Below are 22,982 nucleotides of genomic sequence, written 5' to 3'. Positions count from 1 at the left end.
GAACTCTCAAGGTCAAGTTTGGGTTTGTTGGCTTTTTTCCTTATTAATTTCATTTAGGTAACAGGAGATAAACACACCTGGGAACTAAAAATATCTTCACATCAAGAACGTACTGATTTTTCTGATTCATCTTAACACCTCCACAGTTCATCTAGCAGCAGTCCTACCTGGCTATGCTACTGAATTGCTGTCATCAAGCCTATAAAATGTCCTAAAACACAGTTCAAGTTGTGAGTGTACTAGAAGAACAGAAACACACATTGCTCTAAATAAATTGTAGTTAAATTCTTCAATTTATAAAGATTATAGGAAATTTTATCTGTCTTGCTCTACTTTCTGCTCTGTTCAGGTAAGCATCCCTTAATTAATTTTTGAATCCTAAAATTCTGTCATGTCTGCAAAGATTTGTCACATGTTCGAGTAAGATGGATTTTTTCCTTCATGTGCATGCCTTTATTTTAGACAGCTTTATAAGAAAGTTAACTGTTACAGCTGTTTCCCGGTCCAGCCAACAAAACCCAAAACCTCTTCAAGAGCAGCCCAAAACCTCTTCAACACAGCAGGATGTCAAATTAAATGTGGTGCAAACACTTGCTATTCCCAGTACTTGCAGCGTTAGAACAGCATTTTTCAGAGCCACTTAGACACCACTAGGCTCAGGTTCCACAGAGGATTTGTGCCTCATTAGCAGCATTACTCTTCTCAAGATTCTTAAATTCTCATGCTTGTTTAAGTCCTCCTCATTAAAATATGAAAAAGCACTCCAACCTGCATTTTCCTAAAGAATAAAGATACAGCAACTCCATATGAAGCATCTTTAACCAGCTCACTCTGTAACACCAGGTGAATTTACTTAAAGCACGTGAGCCAACACCTGTTATTCTATTCCAATAGTGACAATAAAAAGTAGATATATTTTCCTCCATGGCAGATCAACGGTCAGCTCAAGCAGTCTACAAACATTTCTTACATTATTCCAGCATGGCATCAGTGGCAATTTTAACAAATGACTGCATAACACAAGCACAAAACATATGAACCTTTTCTTCCAGTGTTTACTGAGTGAGCAGGAAACAGGCACCTGCAGACGTGACTTCACAAAAAGCTCAGAGGAGGAGGAAGCTTTCTTTTCCTCCCAGTTTACCACACAAGTGTATCATTTGCACAAACAAGACAATCTGTTGGGCTGCAGGGAAAACTGAAGTGAAGCTGTGGTTGACAGGATGCTTTCCTTCATCTTGTTCTACTGTAGAATGTGTTTAAATGCTTACCTGTACAAAGAAAGGGGGGAAAAAAATCAAGTCCCCTTGGAATAAAAATCCAGATTTCTTTTTACTTACCTACATCTGTGTTTTTAATATATGCAACAGTTTGCTAAGCCTTTCAAGTAAAATTTGAAATTGACAATATTTTGTTTTATATAAACAAAATATACTGTTTTAAATACAAGATGACACATTACAGGGTTTTTACTCAAATTAAAGACAGCTAACTTCAAAACTGGACTAAAGTCACAGTATCACATCATGATTTAGAAATGTATACTGCCTGCACTTTTTGAAGCAAGCAAATTCTCTTCATTTAAAATGTTACTGCAAAAATGCTTTTACAATAATAACCCTAAATTTTATTCCAGCAAATACATCCACAGAAAATACTTTGGCTGGTTCTGTTAGACCTAAAATATGGCCGAAGTTAAAACAGCATTAAAAGCTTCCTTGCCCTATAACTAAGAAACAAAAAAAGAGAACCCACTAAAAACCCTAAACCCCACACACTGAGCATTCCAGAGGCACCTGTTCAAAAATATTTGTTACCCAAAACCTGACAGAAATTCTTGAAAATTCTACTCAACACTTGAAACATTAAGTTATGACTAAAATAATTTGTTAACTCAAATGTTCTTTGTTAAATAAAAATATTTAATATATATTTATTTCCCTCATGTAGCCATCATTTGTAACTACAACCTTAATATACTAGCAAGAGTTTTCACACAAATGAAGCCTAGGTTTAAAAAAAAAGAAAGCAGAAGAAAGGTTCTCATCCTCAGGAAAAAAAAATACTTAAGAGTTTTGACAGATGTTTGCTAGTATTTATATAATTGTTTGCATAAAAATAAACACAGTTTAAGTTGAGAACTAAAGTTTGATTTGAAAGCAAATTAACATCTTCTTTGTTGAACTCACTAGCAAAAAAATCCTAGGTTATTTTTTCCCTGTAGAGTAAAAATATAAAAACAAAATAAATGCAAGTTTTTAAACATGCAATCTAATTAAACTACTGTTTTAAAACAGTACATTCTGTCAACAGAAGAATTTTTAGCAAAGCATTCCCTGATAAAAACCACAATTTACTCACTTCTAATTTAAGATACCTAGGCAAGTTGAAGCAGCACTTCCCCCTTGTCAAACACAAATGCATCAAGAATTTCTGCTTCAAAAATCACTAAGTTACAATCTTATGTCTAAACCACTCTGGGAACTCTCACTTGCTGACATTTATACTTATTTATAGTCAACCATGAAAGCAGCTGTGGTAGTGAAAAATTACAGGCACAAATCCAAAAGATTTCAATGAATCTAAATGAGCATTATTTTGAGAAACACTCACTTCTGCCTCAATGACTGAATAAGCAAATATAAAAATAGTCCAGAAGACAGCCAACCCATTAAAATGGAACAGCAGCCATGCATTTCTTTGCTTCTATTATTTTGGTAGTTTTACAACATACTAAACATTTTCTCTTTATGGCTGCCATTTGATAAATCCACTCCAATAAAATATCCAAGTTATTTTACACAAACACCTCTCATGTATCATCAAATAAGAGAAAAATATTTAATTTCTTTCAACGCCTACTTTTAGAAACACAAACACATTCCAATCCTTTGCTTTTATCTTCAGAATTCAAGAGATAGTAACCAAAGCCTTCTGGTTCCAGAATCCCACCTTTAGATACAGATGATACCAAAGAAAAGCCATCTGGAACTTGTTATGCATTTTTCAAAAACTGTTAAGAGTTACAAAACAAGCAGCAGCAGAAAACTGTTTTCTACCAAAAGTTTTGCACACAGAAGTTTTAGTGGCAAAATCAACTAGCTGAACATATAATGCACTTTTAAAGGTTTTTAACACTTGTTGTGTCATCTTTTTAACAAGACGTGTAGTTACAGGATAAGGACCAATGGCTTTAAACAGGGAATCGATTTATACTGTATATTAGGAAGATTTATTTTTTAAAAATAAGGAAGATGAGGCACCAGAACAGATTGCTCGGAGAAGCTGTGGATACCCCATCTCTGGAAGTGTTCAGACAGGCCGGATGGGGCTTTGAGCAGCCTGGTCTGGTGAAAAGTGTCCCTGCCCATGGCAGGGGGGTTGAACTAGATTAACTTTAAAGATCAGTTCAAACAAAAATCATCCTATGATCTCCACTCTTGTAATTCCCCACAGGCATTTTAGACTTTTAAAATGAGCACCTCAAAGTTTTCTCTTAAAGCTCTGTCCACGGCTGTGAGGATTTTTTACAAGCATCCTTATTAACCTCTTCAAACACTTTCCTTCCCTACTGTTCTCAGAAACCAAAAAACATCAGCCAGATATAGTTTGTATATTTTGGGGGGTTTACATCTATACACACACACACACGGAGTGTACAGTTATTACAGTATGCAATAACAAATACAAGAAACAGTGTTTTAACTCACTCTGGTTTCTAGTGTGGGCATGGATCTGCTGAGAACGCAGCTTCTGTGTCAGGCAGCTCAGCCTGCACTGCCTCACACAGCAGAAACATGATCCACAACTTCAGACTGTATCTGCTTTAAGATTCGTTGTCTTTTAATTTAAGGTGTCAAGCTAAACCTTTAGTACACTTTCAGCACGTTCTGCATTCCTACGTAACCTTGCATGCGCAACGTGTGTTGTCTTTAGGAGAGCGTCTTCAGACAGGTACACTCCCAGCAAAAAAACTACAAACTTTTTAAAGTTTGGGGCACGCAGGATCACTGGCCAAAGAACTTCACCTCCACATTACGGAATAAGGAGTGACACCTGCGAACAGATGCGCACCTGAAACTTCTGGACGCCAGAAAAGTCTGACTTTGCAGATGTGGCAGCTATGGCGAGACACCCACCCTGCGCCACATGGGCGACCCCGAGCACTCGGATAACACGGCCCCCCGCCAGTGGGCCGGGGGTGGCAGCGCGGCGCCGAGAGAGCGCAGCGCTCGCAGAGACAGCCCCGCGGCCGGACGGGCCCCGCGGGGGCGGCGGGCACAGCCCCGCACCGGGGACCGAACTCACCGCTCTCCTTGCCAGCCGCGGTGCTGCCCTGGCAGCGGTGCGGGCTCAGGAAGTCGCGGGCCAACTCCAGGTCCTGGAAGTGGGCGAAGGGGACGAGGGTGCAGGACATGCTCCCACTGCCAGTAGATCCACCGCCGCCACCCAACCCGGAAATGTTCGGCTACTTCCCTCCGGCCCGGCGCGGTCCCGCGCACGGCGCATGCGCCGTGGAGGGCGGGGCCCGAAGGGGAGGTGCTGAGGCAAGAGCGCTAAAGGCACCGCCCTCCAGGGCGCCCCATTGCGATGTTTAATCGCAGTTTCTGTGGAGCATTTCCTCCCAACGTCCGACCTGAACTTCCCCTAGCGCAGCTTGAGGCCATTTAATCTTGTCCTGTCGCTAGCTGCCTGGGAAAAAAGTGCCAGGGCCCACCATCCACAAGCTCCTCTCAAGTAGCTGTAGAGAACTATGAGATCATCCCTGAACATTCTTTTTTCCAGGCTAAACAACCCAAACTCCCTCAGTGGGATTTTACCATCTAGACCTAATATTGAATCAGCACAGCCCAAAACCCCCATGTTACTTTGATGAATAGCAAACATGGTTAGTGAGAACAGGGTTTCTTTCAGTCTTGACTGCTCTTGTAAATATAAAGCTTTTATTTAGATTTAATGTCAACCCATTTCTATTCCTTCTCTGAACACTGCAGCATCTGAGTGACAGCAGCAATTATGATGATTGAGATTTGCTGTGGAGTGACATCAGTGCAATGCTGACAGCTGACCTGCAGCCTCCAAAACCTCCTCTTCAGGTAAGGAGAAAAAAATGTGTGGGAAGAACATCAAGGGATGTTTTCTGGACCCCGAGGAAATAGAAATTCCCCTATGCATAAGACTTGACAAATTTTTAATGGCTCTCACTTGACTAGCCTTTATATGTGTACACACACATATATATATGTATATAAGAACTCTTTCTTGTTTTCTGACAGGGCTCTTTTATGTGATAGATAGCAATGTATGTCTTATGTAGCTAAAAGCAGATATAACTGAGAAAAGCAGAAATAACTGAGAAAGTCCAAGTTATTCTGCAAGTTTGGTTTGTGTTCTAGGTCTTCTATGTGTCTTTAAATACCTTCTAAGATTAAACAAATTTTTACTAAGAGAAGTTTCATGCCAAATGGGCTCCAGTTGGACTGTCCTAAAGGCACAGACTATAACAGGTTATAAACGCCAGAAAATGTCTTGTGAGATATGCAAAGAAACTGGCTTATATTTACCCACATACCTTTTTAATGTCTTCAGCTATACTGTTTTGTTGTAGTGATGTGCTGGTTTAAAATGCAGTGGGAAAGTTAACCCCACTGAACTGCATCTCCTCCTCCACTCTCTTCCAACAAGCAACAAAACACTAGCAGGAATCACAATTTTGCTGAAAAGCTTGTAATAAATGCAGTACCAATAAAAGAGGGCACAAAAGAGGCAATACCCACAAGAGGGTGTTCAGCATGGAACAAACACAAACACTTCCTGAAGAGAGAGAGCCTGGCATTGTTTCTTTTTGCTAGCTTTAATATAATTTCTTTGATATAGTGCACTATATTACCCTGTACTATACACTACTAGTAGTTTTAACTTTTGTATTGGTTAAGATCTTTAATCTAATAATATGCCATAATGAATAATTTATTCTATATCAAATATACCTGAGGTGGCAGCAATGGGACTCTGCAGTGGCCATGGTGGCTTTATCTGGGTGCTGAGGAGCCATGCAGTCCCAGCCTCTTCCACGAGCCTGCGAAAACATGAGGAGTTTCTGCTTCCAGATTTCCTGCTGATACCACAGCCCCACAATGAAGTAGGTAGTATTGAATTAAAGAGTGCTAGAAACTCCATCTATGGTCTTTTCCTCTGTACCCAGGACAAGTAATCAGGGCTCAGTAATTTTGCCCTTGGCAACTACAGGAACATTTTTGTTTACATTTGAAATCTGTGTCTCCTCAGGCAATACACAGGTTAGACTTGAATTTAAGCAGATGAATAATCCTGTGGCTATCCAGTAGAGAGTTGTTCAATCCTGTTTTTCTGAACAAACGTAGAATTACATGATGTGGAGTAATAGGAAGGATACTCTTCAAAAACAAGGTCACAATGTGGGAAAAGTTGAGACAAGAGGCTGGTGGATTTTCAGATACTCTAAGTAAAATTATAGAGCCTGTAAAGAAAACTATTTAATGATATTTTAGAATTGTAACATGCACGGTCACTAGTAATATCAACTGAATTAATAAAGAGTATGCAAGAAATTAAATTAACAACATGGTTTGTCATTCTTTAGTGAAGCTTTCATCACATTATCAAAATTTTCCTCATTAGAGAATAGTGAATAGTGTAAGACTGTCATATCCCTGCCTGGTTTGTTGTACATGAAGAAGTAAAGTTAAGAACTATGAAGATACCAATGAAAGCATAAAATAAGGCAATGAATACTCGGCAAATAAGCTGATATTTCAAGACAGTCTTGAGTACAGATAAACTCGTATTAACACTTTGCCTACACAATAACCCTTTGTGTGTTTTTTATAAGTTCAATAGTTCCTAATTTTTAATGATTCATTATACATATATGGATGGCTACAGAAAACAAAACTATGTTTTGAAAAACATCTGGCATAATTTTAAGCGAAGTTCCTAAAGACATTCAGATAAACAATTAATAGAAAATTTACAATACATTTCCAATAAGAATAATAATTTGCATTGGCATATATGCTGCTGAACAAAGCCCTTAATGCAGTTTACAAAAATAGGTAATTAGGCTAAATACAGATTTACACCATATGAAATGCAGGTAATGATTTGTTCAGGGTCAACACAAGAAATTACAAAAGGGAAAGGCTTCAAAAGGAGAGACAGTAGGTTTCGATTAGATATTAGGAAGAAATTCCTGACTCTGAGGTTACTGAGGCACCCACATGGGTTGTTGCCTGGAGCGGCTGTGGATGCCCCATCACTCAAAGTGCTTGAGAACCGGTTTCTGAGCCAGGGGCTGGGCAACAGCGCCTAGTGCAAGCTGTCCCTCTCTCCCAATGGCAGGGGGGTCAGACCTAGAGGATCTCCAAGATCCCTTGTACCCCAAACCATTCTATGGTTCTTTGATTCAATGTTGTTCCTCCCTCCATGACCACTGAGCCACAGATCCCCACAGTGCCCAGAACATGGAACCCACCTCTCCATGACATCAGTCCCGGGGTCAAGGGCACCACAGGCAGCGCGGCTGCTGCAGGCACTGTGGCTGTGGCTGTGCTGCTGCACGGAGCCCTCAGTGCTTGCAGCTGACACGTGCCTCTGGCAGCCATGAATTGGTTCAGCTTCCTCGTCCTGCTGACCATGGCCGGGCTGGCCCACAGTGTACAGAACACTTGTGGGTAAGTGGCCCTGAGGGAGAGCCACTGCAGCACTTGTGGCCTTCCCTGGAGGGTACCCGCCTGTCCCCCATGGCCAGGCCAGAGCACTGCTCCCTCTCTGCCTTGCCAAGCAGAGGTCTGACAACTGCTGGGCTGCTGTGGCACATGGCTCTGCTGCCTCTCAGCCCTCCCTCCATCTTCCTTTCAGGAAAATCGGCATCTTGAATGTCGTGATTGGGGCCACCCAATTGACTCAGCCAGGCCCTGGAGCACAAGTGCGCAAGATTAAGAAGCTATTTCGTCACGAAAACTATAAGAAAAGGGATATAAGTAATGACATTGCCTTGCTGGAACTGAATGAGCCTGTACAGTGCAGCTCCTACATCCAGGTGGCCTGTGTGGCTGACCCCACCCTGAGAGTCTCAGAGCTGCAAAACTGCTGGATTGCTGGCTGGGGTTCAACCGCAGAAGGAGGTGAGTTCCCAAGGGAGACTCTTACCTGCACAGCTAGGTCAGCACACTGGGGAGACATCTTACGCTTCCCCACAGCAGAGGCCAAACCCAGGCTGATGGACGTACGCATCTGCAGAGATGGGACTGGCCTGCTCCTCAAAGGCAGGCAGCAGGATCACAGCGCACCAGTGCCTCTGGAGAGGCAAAACTACCAAGGGAAGGGTAGCCTCTCCAGACAGGGGAGGGGGAGAACTGGCAAGGAGCTGCTGAGGTCTCATTCCGTTCTCTGCTCACATTTGAAGACTCAAGTGATGTCCTACAGGAGGCCAAGGTCCAGCTCATTGATGTCCAGCTCTGCAACAGCAGTGGATGGTATGCAGGGAAAGTCCACATCCACAACGTGTGTGCTGGTTACCCTCACGGCCGCATCGACACCTGCCAGGTAGGAGTGTGCCACAAGCCACTCAGCCCCCAGCAGGACTGGCAGCCAGGGCAGCACCGCCCCAACACAGCCCAGGGCCTGCTTTGCCCGGCCACTCAGTCACCCTCCCAGCCCCAGCTCCCCCCCGACTGTTTCTGCGGGGGAATGCCTGCAGATCCAAAGGCAATGCTCAGGGTCAAAACTCTGTCCTGACCACACTCCTCTCCTCTGTGCATGCAGACACTGGAGATTACTTAGTTGTTGAAGTAAAGTTGCCTATGGTCACAGGGAACCATGTTTTCAGTGCAATTCCAACTCCTGGGCAAAGTCAGTGCAATTCCAGCTCCTGGGCAAAATAAGGACTGCCACAACTAGCAACTGCAGAATGAGCCTGAGGGCAGATGTGCCAGGCACAAAGGGACAGAGCAGCTCCAAAGAGCTACTCACAGCCAGAATGCCTGGTCAGAGGGGGAGAGTGCCATGAGCCACCATGGGCTGGAGAAACTTGATACATCAAGCCTAGGAAAGGGATAGAAAAAAAGCAGACACCTTGGGGGTGGTGCTCAAATGCACATGGCCTGCAGATTAGGACCTGGTGTGAACCTGGTCTAAGGGAACAGTTCTGGGAAACTCCCAAGCATGACAAGGGAAACTCCTAGCTCCTGGCTGGAATGCCAGTACCCTAAGGCAGAGCCAGATTTCACAGGCAGCAAAGGGGCATTGATTTGCCAAGTGGTCACACTTCACAGATACTCAGAGGAAGTGCTGGGGTCATTCTGGGGAGAGGAACCTGGCAGGAACTGTGGAAAAGTACACCAGGAATGCCATGGAAGGCCAAGGTGAGTGGGCCAATACCACCTGCAACACCAAGGCTGTTGACAAATGCTCCAGCAGTGGTGCCCTTGTGTCCCATCTGGGCTGCCAAAGTGCTGAGGAAACTCCCCTGTGTGATCATTCTGGAGACACAGGTGACTCCAACGAGCTGATGGTTGCCCCAGCTGATTTCCTATTCACACTACTGTCACCCAGTCAGAGCAGGTTTCCGTACCCATTCAACCTCAGGATTCTCCCAGCAGACTCACAGATGTCATATTCCATAAAGAGCCCCCGCCCTCCCAGCCCTCTCTTCATCTGCTTTCCAGGAAAATTGGCATGGTATATCTGGTGATTGGCGCCACCCAGTTGACTAAGCCAGGACATGGAGCACAACTGCGACGGATTAAGAAGTTAGTGCGTCATGAACATTATAATCCAAGTGACAAAAGTAATGACATTGCCTTGCTGGAACTGAGCAAGCCTGTTGACTGCAATCCCTATGTCCAGCTGGCCTGTGTGGCTGACCCCACCCTAAACCTGTCAGAGCTGCAGAACTGCTGGGTGGCAGGTTGGGGTTCTACTGCTGCCAGAGGTGAGTTCCCAAGAGAGACTCCAGAGCCAGCTCAGCACACTGAGGAGAAAGCTTGCGCTTCCCCACAGCAGAGGCCAAACCCAGGCTGATGTATGTACACCTCTGCAGAGATGGGCCTGGCCCGCTCCCCAAAGGCAGGCAACAGGATCATAGCACCCCAGTGCCTCTGCAGAGACAAAACCATGCCCTAGGAAAGGGGATCCCCTAAAGCAGTGGAGCAGAATTGGCAAGGAGCTACAGGGGGATAATTCCTTTCTCTGCTCACAGCTCAAAACTCAAGTGATGTCCTACAGGAGGCCAAGGTCCAGCTCATTGATGTCCAGCTCTGCAACAGTAGTGGATGGTATGCAGGGAAAGTCCACATCCACAACGTGTGTGCTGGTTACCCTCACGGCCGCATCGACACCTGCCAGGTAGGAGCGTGCCACAAGCCACTCAGCCCCCAGCAGGACTGGCAGCCAGGGCAGCACCGCCCCAACACAGCCCAGGGCCTGCTTTGCCCGGCCACTCAGTCACCCTCCCAGCCCCAGCTCCCCCCCGACTGCTCTGGGGGCTTCCCACACACTCCCCATCCACACCTGCCTGCCCAGGACTCCCCTTGTGCCAGAAACCCCAAGAACCCAGCTAATGCTCCTGGTAGCAGAGGTCCAGGTGCCAAACATCCATCCTCTGCACATCCAGGAGTCCTGTGCAGAGACAATAGAGAGAGCCCTACCCTATAGGACCCCAAGCTACTCACAGTTAGATTTCTGGAGGCTCAAGCGCCTGGGTACAGCTCTGGCATGGGCTGTGGAAGAGATGGAGACAGCCCCAGTGCTGACAGGGGCCACCTAACACCACCTTAATCTTCTGTGCTCTGCTGCAGGGTGACAGTGGTGGTCCTCTCATGTGCCAGGACAACCATGCTGATTACTGGTGGGTTGTTGTAAGAAGGAATTCCGGATTGTGAGGCTACTGAGGCACTGGCATGAGTTTGTTCAAGGACTGCTCTCAAGCCAAGCTCTGGACACTCTGGACAACGGGGTCTAGTACAAGACCCTCCCAATCCCTCCCCGGGATCCCTAGTGCTATCCCTCCCTGCCCATGGCAGGGGGTTGGAGTTGATGATCTCCAAGATTCCTTCCAACCCAAACCATTCTATTTCTCCTTCATTTGATGTTGGCCCTCCCCCACTGGACCCCCTTGACATAGGCCACAGTGCTCAGAATACAGAACCCACCCCTCCATGACATCAGCCCCGGGGCCAAGGGCACCACGGGCAGCACGGCTGCTGTGGGCACTGTGGCTGTGGCTGTGCTGTTGTCCGGAGCCCTCAGTGCTTGCAGCTGACACGTGCCTCTGGCAGCCATGAATTGCTTTGGCCTCCTCATCCTGCTGACCGTGGCCAGGCTGGCACAGAGCATCCAGTACACCTGCGGGTAAGTGGCCCCAGACCCTGGGGGGGAGCCACTGCAGCACTTGTGGCCTTCCCTGGAGGGTACCCGCCTGTCCCCCATGGCCAGGCCAGAGCTTCCCACCCACCACAGGAAGCCTCAGCTCCTTGCCAGCAACCAGGTGCTGGCACGGACAGACGCACACCCCGTGGGCTTCCCTGGCCTGCTGTGCGTGCAAGCCCTTGTGGGGAGGGCAGAGGGCTGAGCTTCAGCCTGAGCCACAGCAGGCCAGAAGCAGCACGGAAATTACTTTCTGCTTGCAGATGGACCTGCGGCCTCCGACCCATGGTGTCTGACTCTGGTTACAAGAGTCGTGACTACGGCATGACACGCATTGTGGGTGGCACAGAGGCCAAGCCAGGAGCCTGGCCATGGATGGTCAGCATCCAGCATCCGAGGATACCAGGCACAAAGCATTTCTGTGGAGGGTCCCTCATCAGGGCAGAGTGGGTCCTCACAGCAGCCCACTGCTTTGACCTCATTTTGTAAGAAGGGGCAGGCAATGGGGACATCTCCACAACACCAGCAGGTGCCCTGTCAGCAGCACCACCTGCTACTCCCATTCCCTTTCCTCTCAGGCAGCCAGGTTGGCACACTGCTCAGGAGAAGCCTGGGCTTGTGCCAAGGCTTCCTAGCAGCCTCTAGCTTGACATTCCCTCAGCCTAAGTGTGTGAAGGCACTCACATCTGCCAGAGCACTGCTCCCTCTCTGCCTTGCCAAGCAGAGGTCTGGCAACTGCTGGGCTGCTGTGGGACATGGCTCTGCTCACTCTCAGTCCTCTCTCCATCTGCCTTCTAGTAACACCACCTTGGTCTACGTGGTGATTGGGGCCACCCGGTTAAGTCAGCCAGGTCCTGGGGCACAAGTCCGCCAAATTAAGAAGTTACTGCGTCATGAAAACTATCAGAGACGCGACATGAGCAATGACGTTGCCTTGCTGGAGCTGAGCAAGCCTGTCCAGTGCAGCCCCTACATCCAGCTGGCCTGTGTGGCTGATGCTATCTTAGGAATGTCAGTGTCACAAGAGCATAACTGCTGGATTGCTGGCTGGGGTGCCACCACTGCAAAAGGTGAGCTCCCAAGAGGGACTCCAGAGCCAGCTCAACACACTGGGGAGATGATTTGGGCTTCCCCATAGCAGAGGCCAAACCCAGGCTGCAGGACATACAGGCGTCTACAGAGACGGGCCTGGCCTGATCCCCAGAGGCAGGCAGCAGGGTCAGAGTGCCCCAGTGCCTCTTCAGAGTGCCCTAGGGAAGGGGATCCCCCACAGAAAATGGAGAAGAACGGGGAAGGAGCTGCTCGTGGCTTGTTTCTTTCTGTGCTCACAGATAAAACCCCAAGTGATGACCTCACGGAGGCCAAGGTACGCCTCATCAATATCCAGCTCTGCAACAGCACCTTCTGGTATTCAGGGAAAATCCACACCCACAACTTGTGTGCTGGTTACCCGCACGGCCGCATCGACGGAGTGACCAGCTGGGGAAAAAGCTGTGGCAGATCAAGGCGTCCCGGAGTCTACACCTCCACTCAGTACTTCTATGACTGGATTCTGGCCCACATGGGCACAAACAATGTTTAAAGTGCTTCTTGAGTACCAGGGCAGCATCCAGGGTGTGCCACAGTGCACAGCAATTGTTTCCTGCAGGGGCAATGCCTGCAGATCCAAAGGCAGCCTCAGAGTCAAAACCCTGCTCTGTCCTGACCACACTCCTTCTCCTCTGTACATGCATACACTGGAGTTGACTTAGTGGTTGAAGTAAAGTTACTAATCATCACCAGGAACCATCTTTTTGACTGAATTCCAACTCCTGGACAAGGCAAGGACTTCCATATTCCACACCTGCAGAATGAGCCTGGGGGCACAAAGGGACAGAGTGGCTCCAAAGTGCGGTACTGTACAAATTCACCCCAAGATTTTATACCCATTTATTCAACCCCAGAATTTTCATTTTGGGAAAAAAATAAATGGTAGGGCATCCTGCAACTCCTCATGAAGACATGTAGAAAGCTATTCTCTGTCACTGCAAAGCCAGTACCCCTTGTCCTATCAGCACATCTAACAATCATGGATTATCTGGAAGACTGTCCATGGTAAATCCTCCTCTCAGTCTTGTGCCCACTCTTAGGTAGGCTCTCTGCCCTGCTGACCTGAGGTATCATGGGCCTATTGAGCTAGGAAAAACTTCCCCTTGTGTTACCAATCCAAATTTATCTGTAACACCTTGATTTTGTAGCCTGATCCACCTGTTCATTGTTGCCTGACTCTTCAGCACGGGGACATCTACATGACAGACTTTAATGATCATCTTCTCTACCCAGGCATTGATGTCTTGCCATTCTTCAGCAGCCCAGACTGGTTTTCCTCTACACTGTATTTGGCCTTTTTCCACCCTTTCAGCCACCCCCAGACTGTTTGCTACCATCCACCAGTCAGTGTAGTGGTAGAGTGTTGTCCACTTCTCTTACACAGAAATGTCCAAAGCCAGCTGGGCTATTTTCAGCTCTGCAATCTGACCAGATCCACCTCATTCTTCAGTAGCTTCTGCAGCTCACAACATAGGGCTCCATACAGCTCTTTTCCATTTCCTACTGGTCACTACAGTACAGCAGAATCCATCAGTGAAGAGGATGTATCATCCTTCACTTTCAGGTCGCTGGTTATATGGTAGGGCTTCCTCAGCACATGTTACCTGCTCTTCCTCTTCTGATGATAATCAAAAGTTCTTGCCTTTGGACCAGTTTGTGATGACTGCCAAGATCCCAGGTCAATTTGGGTTTCCTATTCAAGCTCACATGCTATGAGGGTGATCCATTTACTCCAGGTAGCATCTGTGGCATGATGTATTGCAGGGACCTTTCCTTTAAATATCCAGCCCAGCACTGGTAGTCAGGGTACAAGAAGGAGCTGTGCTTCAGTGCCAGTCACTTCTGAGGCAATTCGAACCCCTTCATAAGCTGCAAGAATCTCTTTGTCAATTCAGGTGTAGCTGGCCTCAGATTCTGTATGCATGACTCCAAAACCCAAGAGGTCAGCCTCAGGTCTTCCCAGGTCCCTTCTGCCAGAGGCTCCAGGAAGGACCATTCTCCATGGCTGTGGTGTAGAGCACATTCTTCATATCCTGTCCTGTCCTGACAGGCCCAAGTGCTACTGCATGGGCAATCTCATGCTTGATCTGCTCAAAAGCTTGCTGTTACTCAGGGCCCCGGTCAAAATAATTTTTGTTTCGTGTCATGAGGTTGAAAGGTCTTACAATCTGGCTGTATTCCAGGATGTGCATTCTCCAAAAGCCCGAAGTGCCTAGGAAAGCTTGTGTTTCTTTCTTGCTGGTCAGTGGGGACATAGCACTTATCTTATTAATTATATCTGTTGGCATCTGTCTGCATCCATCTTGCCACTTCACCCTGTGAGAGACAACTGCTCACTTTGAAAATTTAAAGAGGTTTTTTAAACCTTAACAAAAATACAACAAAGGACTACATAAGAAAAAAGCTGCAGCACTAGGAACTGCTCCTCATGCATACCATGCAGCCAATTCATCTTCAAGATGGATGCTCAATCTTTTATACCCCTTGGGGTTGCATCAGCCAGCCCTGGCCCCCTCTAAAGTCTGTCAGTCAGCTCTTCTTTGCCATTTATCGGTGGAGTCTGCTTTCTTGTAACTTGATTGGAGGGTCAGGTGTTGTCATGCCCCACCCCCTTAGCAACAAGCTTTTCCATGCCCAACTGCCCCATGCAAGGGACACATCTGCACGCATTCTTTTTACCTGTCCTAGACCACCCCAGCTGTCTGATGGTAACAATACAGGGGGGCAAAGGGAACCATGGAGAGAACAGAGGACACCTAAACTACAATAACATAACTATACATCACTAAAGCTTTTCTTAATATTCACACAATAGTTATCCCTTAACTGCGAGAGCCAATCATCTCATTATCCATCTATAACAACCCTTAGGAAATTAATTTCCTGGGTAGGCCCCTTGACTTTACTTCATTTGATAGCAGAACCTGCTTCAGAAGAAGGCTCTGGATTATTCTCTCTCCTTTCTCATAAACATCCCCTGCCATGTTCCTTCATACAGTGATGTTATTGATGTAGTGAAGATGTTCTGGAGCCTCACTCTTTTCCCATGCAGCCTGGATCAGCCCATGGCATGGCTGATGTATCCACCCCTGGGGCAGTTGGTTCCAGGTGTACTGCACACCCCTCCAGGTGAAGGCAAACTGGGGCCTGCACTCTGCTGCCAGGGCAATGGAGAAAAATGCATTGGCAATGTCAATAGTGGCGTACCACTTTACTGCCTCAGACTTCAGCTTATACTGGAGCTCCAGCATGTCTGGCACGGCAACTCTCAGTGATGGTGTAAATTCATTTAGGCAACAATAGTCCACAGTCAATCTCCATTCCCCATCAGACTTGCACAAAGGCCAAATGGGGCTGGTGAAGCATGAATGGGTCTTACTGATCACTCCCTGGCTCTCCAGCTCACGCATCACATTATGTATGGGAATCACAGAGTCTCAGTTTTTGTGTATTGCCAATGATGTACTATAGTGGTGGCCACTGGTACCTGCTGTTCTTCTACCCTCAGGAGTCCTACTGCAGAAGGGTACTTTGAGAAACCAGGCAAGGTGTCTAAAGACAGAGGGCACTCCGTCTTCACAGCAGATATTCCAAAATCCCACCTGAGTCCTTTAGGGTCTTTGAAATAACCACTCCTGAGGAAATCTACTCCTGAAATATATGGGACCTCGGGACCAGTCACAATAAGGTGTTTACTCCACTCCTTCCCAGTCAACTGTACCTCAGCTTCCAACAGAGTCAACTGCTGCGACTCCCCTGTTGACCCAACAATAGAAACAGGTTCTGTCCCCACATGTCCCAGTGGTATTAAAGTACATTGTGCACCAGTGTCAACCGAAGCGTTGTATTTTTGTGGTTCAGTTGTGCTAGGGCATTGGATCCACACAGTCCAAATGACCCAATTTTCCCCAGCATTTACCTGGCTGGAGGCCAGGGCCCCTCTTGTCCTGGCTACCATTGACTCACTCTGCGAACATCCCAGAGGTTCCTTCAAGGGGAAGGACATATCATCGTCTCTTCTGTTATACCTGGCAGCTCATCTACAGGAAACTGTAGCTGCATTTCTTATGGTGCAACACCCGTGTTAGTAGTTTCCTCCTTTAGTTTACACACCTGTGCTGCCAGACAGAAATTAGTTTTCCATCCCACCTCATATCTTCCCCATGCTCACACAGAAAGAACCACAGGTCAGCTTGTGGGGTGTACCACCTCTCCCTAGCTGGGGCCATCTGCATCAGATAAAAGGGCATCTGCACTGTGCTGATGAGACTTAGAGAAGGTCCTCTTTCATCTCCTTCCTGAGTTTCTGATGGGTCTCTTCAGTCCTGTCTTTCACTTTCTGTATATGCGCCGCCAGGTGTGTTGCCACAGCTAAGATTTTTGCTTCTGTTGGGCCATGCACAGTGTCTTCATAGTACCAGAGCCTCTTTGTCCCAGCAGTACTGTCTCGTCCCTCTCCTTCCACTGCAACATTGCTATGACAGGGGTGTACATGTGTGGCTGGATTTGTGCAAGTTTGAGCCACATCACTGCCATACATTTTACGATGTCTGGACTCTCAGGGGTTTGTATTGGAACTTACCAATATTACTGAACGGGACTGCCTTTGGCCTGTCTGTCCTCAGCTGCTGACCAAATAGCGGCACCTGTGGTCCTTCCTCCCAGAGATGCTATTCAGTTACCTGTGGTCGCAGCTGGGCACATGGAGAGAAGTCCGGGCATGCCCCAAGCTCCAGCGCTTATGGGCTGGAGCTTGCTGTTGATGCAGGGTCACTCCTCAGGCCTTCCTGAGCTGGAGAAACCTTTAAGGCAAGGTGAATAAAGGAGTTGGTCCTGATGGAGAGTTTTTAATCCAGAGTTTTTATTTTGGGCATGGCCTCTGAATCCTGCAACAACTCCACCAAACTCTCCCAACAGAACCCCAGCCACATGGTCTGCTTTCCCTTTTACCTGGGGAGAGGGGGCAGGGGAGGGGACCACAGGGACCACCAACCAGGTATAAGGGGAGAGCGTCTCAGGTGAGAAGGACACCTGGGTGGGCCAGTGGCCCCCCAGGGGGTGGAGAGCATCCTTTGAACCTGCCAATCACTTGATGCTCCCCTTGGAATTTCAGGGTTGATAGACAATGCCCAGCAGGGGTCAAGGGTGGGGAAAGGAGAGGTGATTGACACCCCACCTGGGGAAGGAAATTTCAGGGAGAAACCAAGGGAACTGAGGTAAGCCATGACATCACACCATAACAGGTTTGGTCATCATCTAAGAAAAGGACCTCTAGTGCAGCTGGTTCAAGTATTGGGTTCCTTGCTCCATGGTCTTCCAGAGGCCTTGCTGCAGCTGAAGATCTGGGTTAAAGTATCTTTCTTTCATACTTGTTAAGAGCTGTGTCCAGAGGCCGAGAGGTTTACGCCTCCTTGCAATCCCCTGGTCAGTACATCACATGACAGAGCTCCAAAATGCCTCACTTCAATACCATCCAAAATTGTATAATAGCCTGCAGTGTCCCAGGTTTGGACCAACCCACATAATATAGACTCATCAGGCCATTGGCTGAGATATTTTCTCAGATTGTGAATGCTTTCTAAGGATAGAGACTTGGTGATTATTTCTGGTTCCAATTCCTCTACTGGTTGTGAGGGTCCTGACTTCCCACCATCATCCACTGGGTGAGTGGATTTAGTTTTGTGTTTCCTTCTCTGGACAGGGGTAATTGCTGTTGGCTTAGGCTCACCATCTGGCTTAGCTGCAGCCAGAGTGCCTGGGGTGTCTGCTGATTCATCCTCTTGCCCCTCTGGCTGTATTTGCTGTCCTACAGTGTCTAGCAGTGTATGATAAGCATTAGCCAGAGCCCAGCACATTGCAATGAGCTTCTTCTCTCTAGAGCTGTCATTACAATTTTTTTTTCAGATATTTCCCCACCTCAGCTGGATTCTGAATTTGTTCAGGGTGAAAGTTTCAAACTATGGGACACAGAATTCCTTCAGGGTTTGGCCTATGTCCTCCCACATCCCACACCACTCAAGATTTTCCACCACTGGGGCAGATGTCTGGACAACCTCTCTGGAAATTTCAACCCTGGTTCTAAATGTGCTGTATGTCTTATGGAGGAGAGCTAGCAGAATTTTGAAAAAGAAAATATGGTATCTTTAACATCCAGAGGGAATGGAATATTCTCAAAAGGTGACATGCCAGATCTGAAGAGGAAGAAGGAGGTAAAAGGCTGGGAAAAATCATCCCCTACTTTTCCTCCAACAGACTGAGTGTAATTGTTAATAAATCCCAAAAAAAAGACTGTCAAAGCCAGCACAGGAAAACAGCAGAGAATACCATGCCAAATAACTCTCATTACCTCTGATGTCTTTCCATAAATTATTAGCACAGAACATATCAACACATATACACATATCAATTCTGATTCGCATCCCTGTTATGTAGGAGATATATACCAGGGCCAGGGTTGCCAGTATATATGGATAAGCACTCATGCCTAGGTGCCATGAAGCCATTATTGAACAGGCAGCATGGTAACCATTGACTGTTGTAGCCAGTACAAAGTCTTTCAGACAAGAGTGTTATTTTTTTTTTCCACTTTCTCTTGCACCCTTAAGTTGGGCAACAAATTTTGTCTCATTATGAGACAATTTAGAAGAGAACCATCTGTGTTACCTCCTTTAGACTTCAGACTTCAAGAATCCCTTTCCACCAGTAAGGAATGAATACTAATAAATGAAAGTGAAAAAAAACCCAAAAAAACAACAAAACCCCAACATTTTTGTTGACAAACCAAATGCCAACAGGCAGGAACAAATAAAAGTAAATAACTTGTACATATCAAAGTGTTAGATCTCACCACCCCACCAGAACAAAAGGAGACCCAAAATGCTGGAGAATAGCCGTTCCTGATACATGATAAAAGATGGCATCAACTTCTCCCCCTTTGGAAGGCAGGAGCCTCATGGAGCAGACAAAGGCCCAGCAGCAGACAAAGGCCTCATGGCTCATATGACGCCAGCCTCCTCCCCATGGCAAAGAACAGCAGAACGGTCATGGCAGGTGAAATAGCTGGGCTGAAGTCATTTTGTGTGTTCTTTCCACAGCTTGGCACAGTTCACAGTGGTTTGGTGCTGTTAGAAATACGGGTAGTAATTCATGGGAATAAATGGTGTTTCAAATAATATAAATGAAATAACCCGGGGAAGGGAAGAGGGGAAGGGGGTTTCCCCTCTCATTCCATTCAGGTTAAGAAATCCAGCCTGGAGACACACTGCGAAACCGCGGCAGAGGGATATTTGCATGAGAAGGAGATTGTAGCTGCCAAGACGGGAAGTGGCCAACGACCCTACGCCCAAAGGATGGCACCAGATGAGATGCCTATCGGGGGACCATTGACATCCGAACCCTGAATGCCCGGTCCGGGAAATCAGGGAGATGCCTATCTGGAGGGCCATTGGCACCTTGGACATGAATGCCGGGATTACGGGAACACAGGAAGACGACGATTCCGCTCTCGGCCGAGGTTTTTGTGCAGCTTGGGACAGAGAAAAGAAACCAACTTGAATATGAGAGACTTGGAAAGAGACAGAGGACTACTAGCCACGGGCAAATTAAACCCTATAAGAACTGTGTCTTCGAAGCAGTGTGGGTGGACGGGGAGAATCTGGTCTTAGCGAAGCCAGGTTCCACGTTCACCCGCATCACTGCCCGGGGGTGATACGCTGTCCGTTTTTGGTGGTGGCTATCGGACTGTTACTACGGTCACGAAATAAATTTTATCTTTCATATTTTTATTAAAATTGGCTCACTCTCAATTTTCATTTATAACAGTGCCACTTCTCTTTCCCCCAGCTAGCTGATGACAGGAGGGGGGGCACGGCAGATTCCCCCTGGAGCTCCGTTTGAATCCCAGCTGTCAGCTGTTTCAGCGCATTATAAAACACAGGGAAGCACACGGGTCCCAGAGTAACTTTATTTGATGGTAAACTTCCCCTTTTCCTCTCCCAGGACCCTGAACAATGGGGGAAAGGGCACTTATATTTGGGGTACATTCCAGGGGAGGGCACAATCTTTAATAAATCAGGAGAATTGGGAGTAAAAAACCAGGTGGGAATTACAAATGTATGAACCAATAAAATTCCAAGGGAAGAAAAACAGTTTCAGTAAACTGCTAAAGTTTGGAGAAATAGAAACTAGAAACTAACAATGAAAAAGATGACATAAGTTCTGGGAAAAGGCAGGGACAAAAAGAAAACAGCATAAAGAAAACTTCCAAATTACAAATCAAACCATAAACCTACGAATAAAACAAAAAGCACAATACAACAGTTTGGGTTGGAGCAGGGAAGCTCTGCTCCTGCCAGTGTGATGTCCCAGTCTCAGACAAGCAGCTGCTCAGTTTGCCTCAAGGCAGCCTAAAAATCACTACTGCAGCTTCTCAGAGACAAGGAAAGGAAAAACTTTTGCCTAGGCAAAAACCAAGCCAGCCATGATAAAATCACGCCACACAGAGCCCTGAAAACCTGGGAGGGGAGCTTTTAAAAAACACCCACACAGAACAAAAGCACTCCATTCCCCCTGCCTCACACACTCAAGGTCCCAGGGTTGAAGCCTCTTAAAGATACAGTAACAATTTCTGGAAAGAGAATAGAGGATATCTGAATATACTGTCATAATAAATCACTTCAAGGCACTGAGGCACTGAGGCAGGCACAGCATAGGTTGCTCAGAGCAGTGTGGAATCCTACTTTTCCCACAGTCAGGGTCAGTAGAGAAGACAGACACCGACTTCAGGAATAAGTGTAATTTACTGTAATCCAAAACTGCAAAGAATTGCAAAAGGATAAGCTAAGCAATACATCTAATAATTGCTCTAAAAGACTGCCTACAGTGGTGAAGAAAGACTCATCACAAGTTACCCTAATACTTTACCATCATCGAGGTCTGCCCATTCAACTGGGGGAAGCCACTGTCACAACACTGGGGAATCACTATTTGCAAGCAGGAAATTCTGCAGGTGCCTTCCCCGACAGGCAACGAGGTTTCTCACTGCACTGGGAGAGGGCCCTCTTTTTATACTGTTCAATAAACAACTTTCCATAACTTCTAGAGCAGGAACATCTGGTTTTGTTCTCCTATTGGGATGCACGCAAGGCCTTGGAGGGTTTCAGGACGAACCAAGGGACTTGTCTGTGATACTACACACCAAAAGAAGGCCAGATGTGGCCTTCTCCAGCTTCTAAATAGAGAAAGGAAAATCCATGTTTTGTCAGTGAGCAGATATAGGTAACATTTAGTTAGAAGGTCAATCTAGAGATCAACTTTTGGTCAAGAGCTGTTGTTCCTGCCTCGGTCAGGGCCTGTTGATCAGGACTTAGTACTTCAATGCCCCATCCCTCAAAGTGTTCAAGGACAGCTTCTGAGCCAGGCTCTGAACAGCCTTCTCCAATGCAAGCTGTCCCTCCATGCCCAAGGCAAGGGCTCAGAGTGAGATGATTTCCAAAGTCCCTTCCAACCCAAACCATTCAATGGCTCTTCAATTCCATGTTGCCCCTCCCCCAGTGGGCCCTGTGCCACCAAACTTTTATACTGTTTGCCAGGGAGGGGGGGAAATGGTAGAGGATCCTGGAATGCCATGGGGTAGACTTGTTGAAGGCAGTTTTCATCTTTCTTTTCCAGGTGAAGGCAAGATGACTGGATGAATCTCAAACTGGCAAATACTTTGTTCAGTGTCAAGACACACATCTTGAGCATTAATAGTATTGCTTTCACAAATGAATCCTAGTTGTTCCCTAGCAGCACAAGATTCTAAATTTACTGTTTGCCACTTTTCATTCATATTTCATGCCCACACCCTATGTTCTGAGGGGTAGAGCACCATTTTTTCATTATTTAATCCTAGTGTAATGATGGGGTGGATAATGTAATTTGCATATTACATATGTAATTTACATATTACATATTACATATAGTAAGCACAAAGGCAGTGGCCACATTAGAAGCAGGATCATAGGTAAAATTTACCATCATCCACAAGGACTGAAACTTTCTTTCAAAATCAATCACATTATCCCAGACAATCTTTTGAATTTCAGCTGGAAAATCACCTTCACCCCCTTCCCATATGATCAAAGCTGCTGTTGCCTGCATCCATAACTGTGCTTGTATACAACTGAAAGCTAAAGACACGTTATCTTCAACTCTACTAAGTGCTTCCACTATTAACTTCTGGTCTTAGTCCCTGGCCTTCTCCCACTTTGGCAGTACTTTTGAAATCTGATGTTGTATTGTGTATTGTTATGTTGTATGCTGATTTGGTTTGTTCCTTGTACCCCTTTAAGTTGTAATGGTTCTGCCCTGGTTCTCTCTCCTTGATCGCCCTGTCTGTCACCTCTCTCCTCCCTGTTACCCATAGTAACCGTTGTATCCATTCCCTCAGTCCCTCCCTGGTTCCCTGTCTGTCACTCGGTGCCCCAGCCCTTCTGTCTAGAATCTTC

The 22,982-nt window shown here is 46.5% G+C and overlaps 4 protein-coding genes across 7 annotated transcripts in view; 3 read left to right on the top strand and 1 right to left on the bottom strand.

Moving 5' to 3' along the window:
• RAB3GAP2 (RAB3 GTPase activating non-catalytic protein subunit 2) overlaps window positions 1-4,491 on the bottom strand; it is a 42,776-nt gene extending 38,285 nt beyond the window's left edge. For 3 of the 4 annotated variants that reach the window (XM_041476799.1, XM_041476801.1, XM_041476800.1), the window contains exon 1: window positions 4,309-4,490. In XM_041476799.1, coding sequence (XP_041332733.1) covers window positions 4,309-4,417 — 109 coding nt within the window. In that variant the 5' untranslated portion in view covers window positions 4,418-4,490. Of the gene's footprint in view, window positions 1-4,308 lie in introns of all 4 variants that reach the window. The other variant, XM_041476802.1, reaches the window with a different exon arrangement.
• A 3,150-nt stretch (window positions 4,492-7,641) lies between these two features.
• On the top strand, window positions 7,642-8,778 carry LOC121358663 (acrosin-like). The gene is made up of 3 exons (XM_041477058.1): window positions 7,642-7,712; window positions 7,900-8,165; window positions 8,447-8,778. The coding sequence occupies exons 1-3, from the start codon at window positions 7,642-7,644 to the stop codon at window positions 8,776-8,778; spliced, it is 669 nt and encodes a 222-aa protein (XP_041332992.1).
• A 939-nt stretch (window positions 8,779-9,717) lies between these two features.
• Window positions 9,718-10,922, top strand: LOC121358662 (acrosin-like). The gene is made up of 3 exons (XM_041477057.1): window positions 9,718-9,973; window positions 10,241-10,386; window positions 10,839-10,922. The coding sequence occupies exons 1-3, from the start codon at window positions 9,718-9,720 to the stop codon at window positions 10,920-10,922; spliced, it is 486 nt and encodes a 161-aa protein (XP_041332991.1).
• Window positions 10,923-11,467: 545 nt separating this feature from the next.
• LOC121358661 (acrosin-like) lies at window positions 11,468-13,000 on the top strand. The gene is given in 4 exon segments (XM_041477056.1): window positions 11,468-11,574; window positions 11,670-11,891; window positions 12,205-12,476; window positions 12,738-13,000. Coding segments are annotated over 4 exon segments (864 nt in total).
• Window positions 13,001-22,982: the final 9,982 nt, after the last annotated feature.

Source organism: Pyrgilauda ruficollis, unplaced genomic scaffold, assembly GCF_017590135.1.
Source record: "Pyrgilauda ruficollis isolate IOZ18807 unplaced genomic scaffold, ASM1759013v1 scaffold4, whole genome shotgun sequence".
NCBI lineage: Eukaryota > Metazoa > Chordata > Aves > Passeriformes > Passeridae > Pyrgilauda > Pyrgilauda ruficollis.
This window is presented reverse-complemented; position numbering and strand designations above follow the sequence as displayed.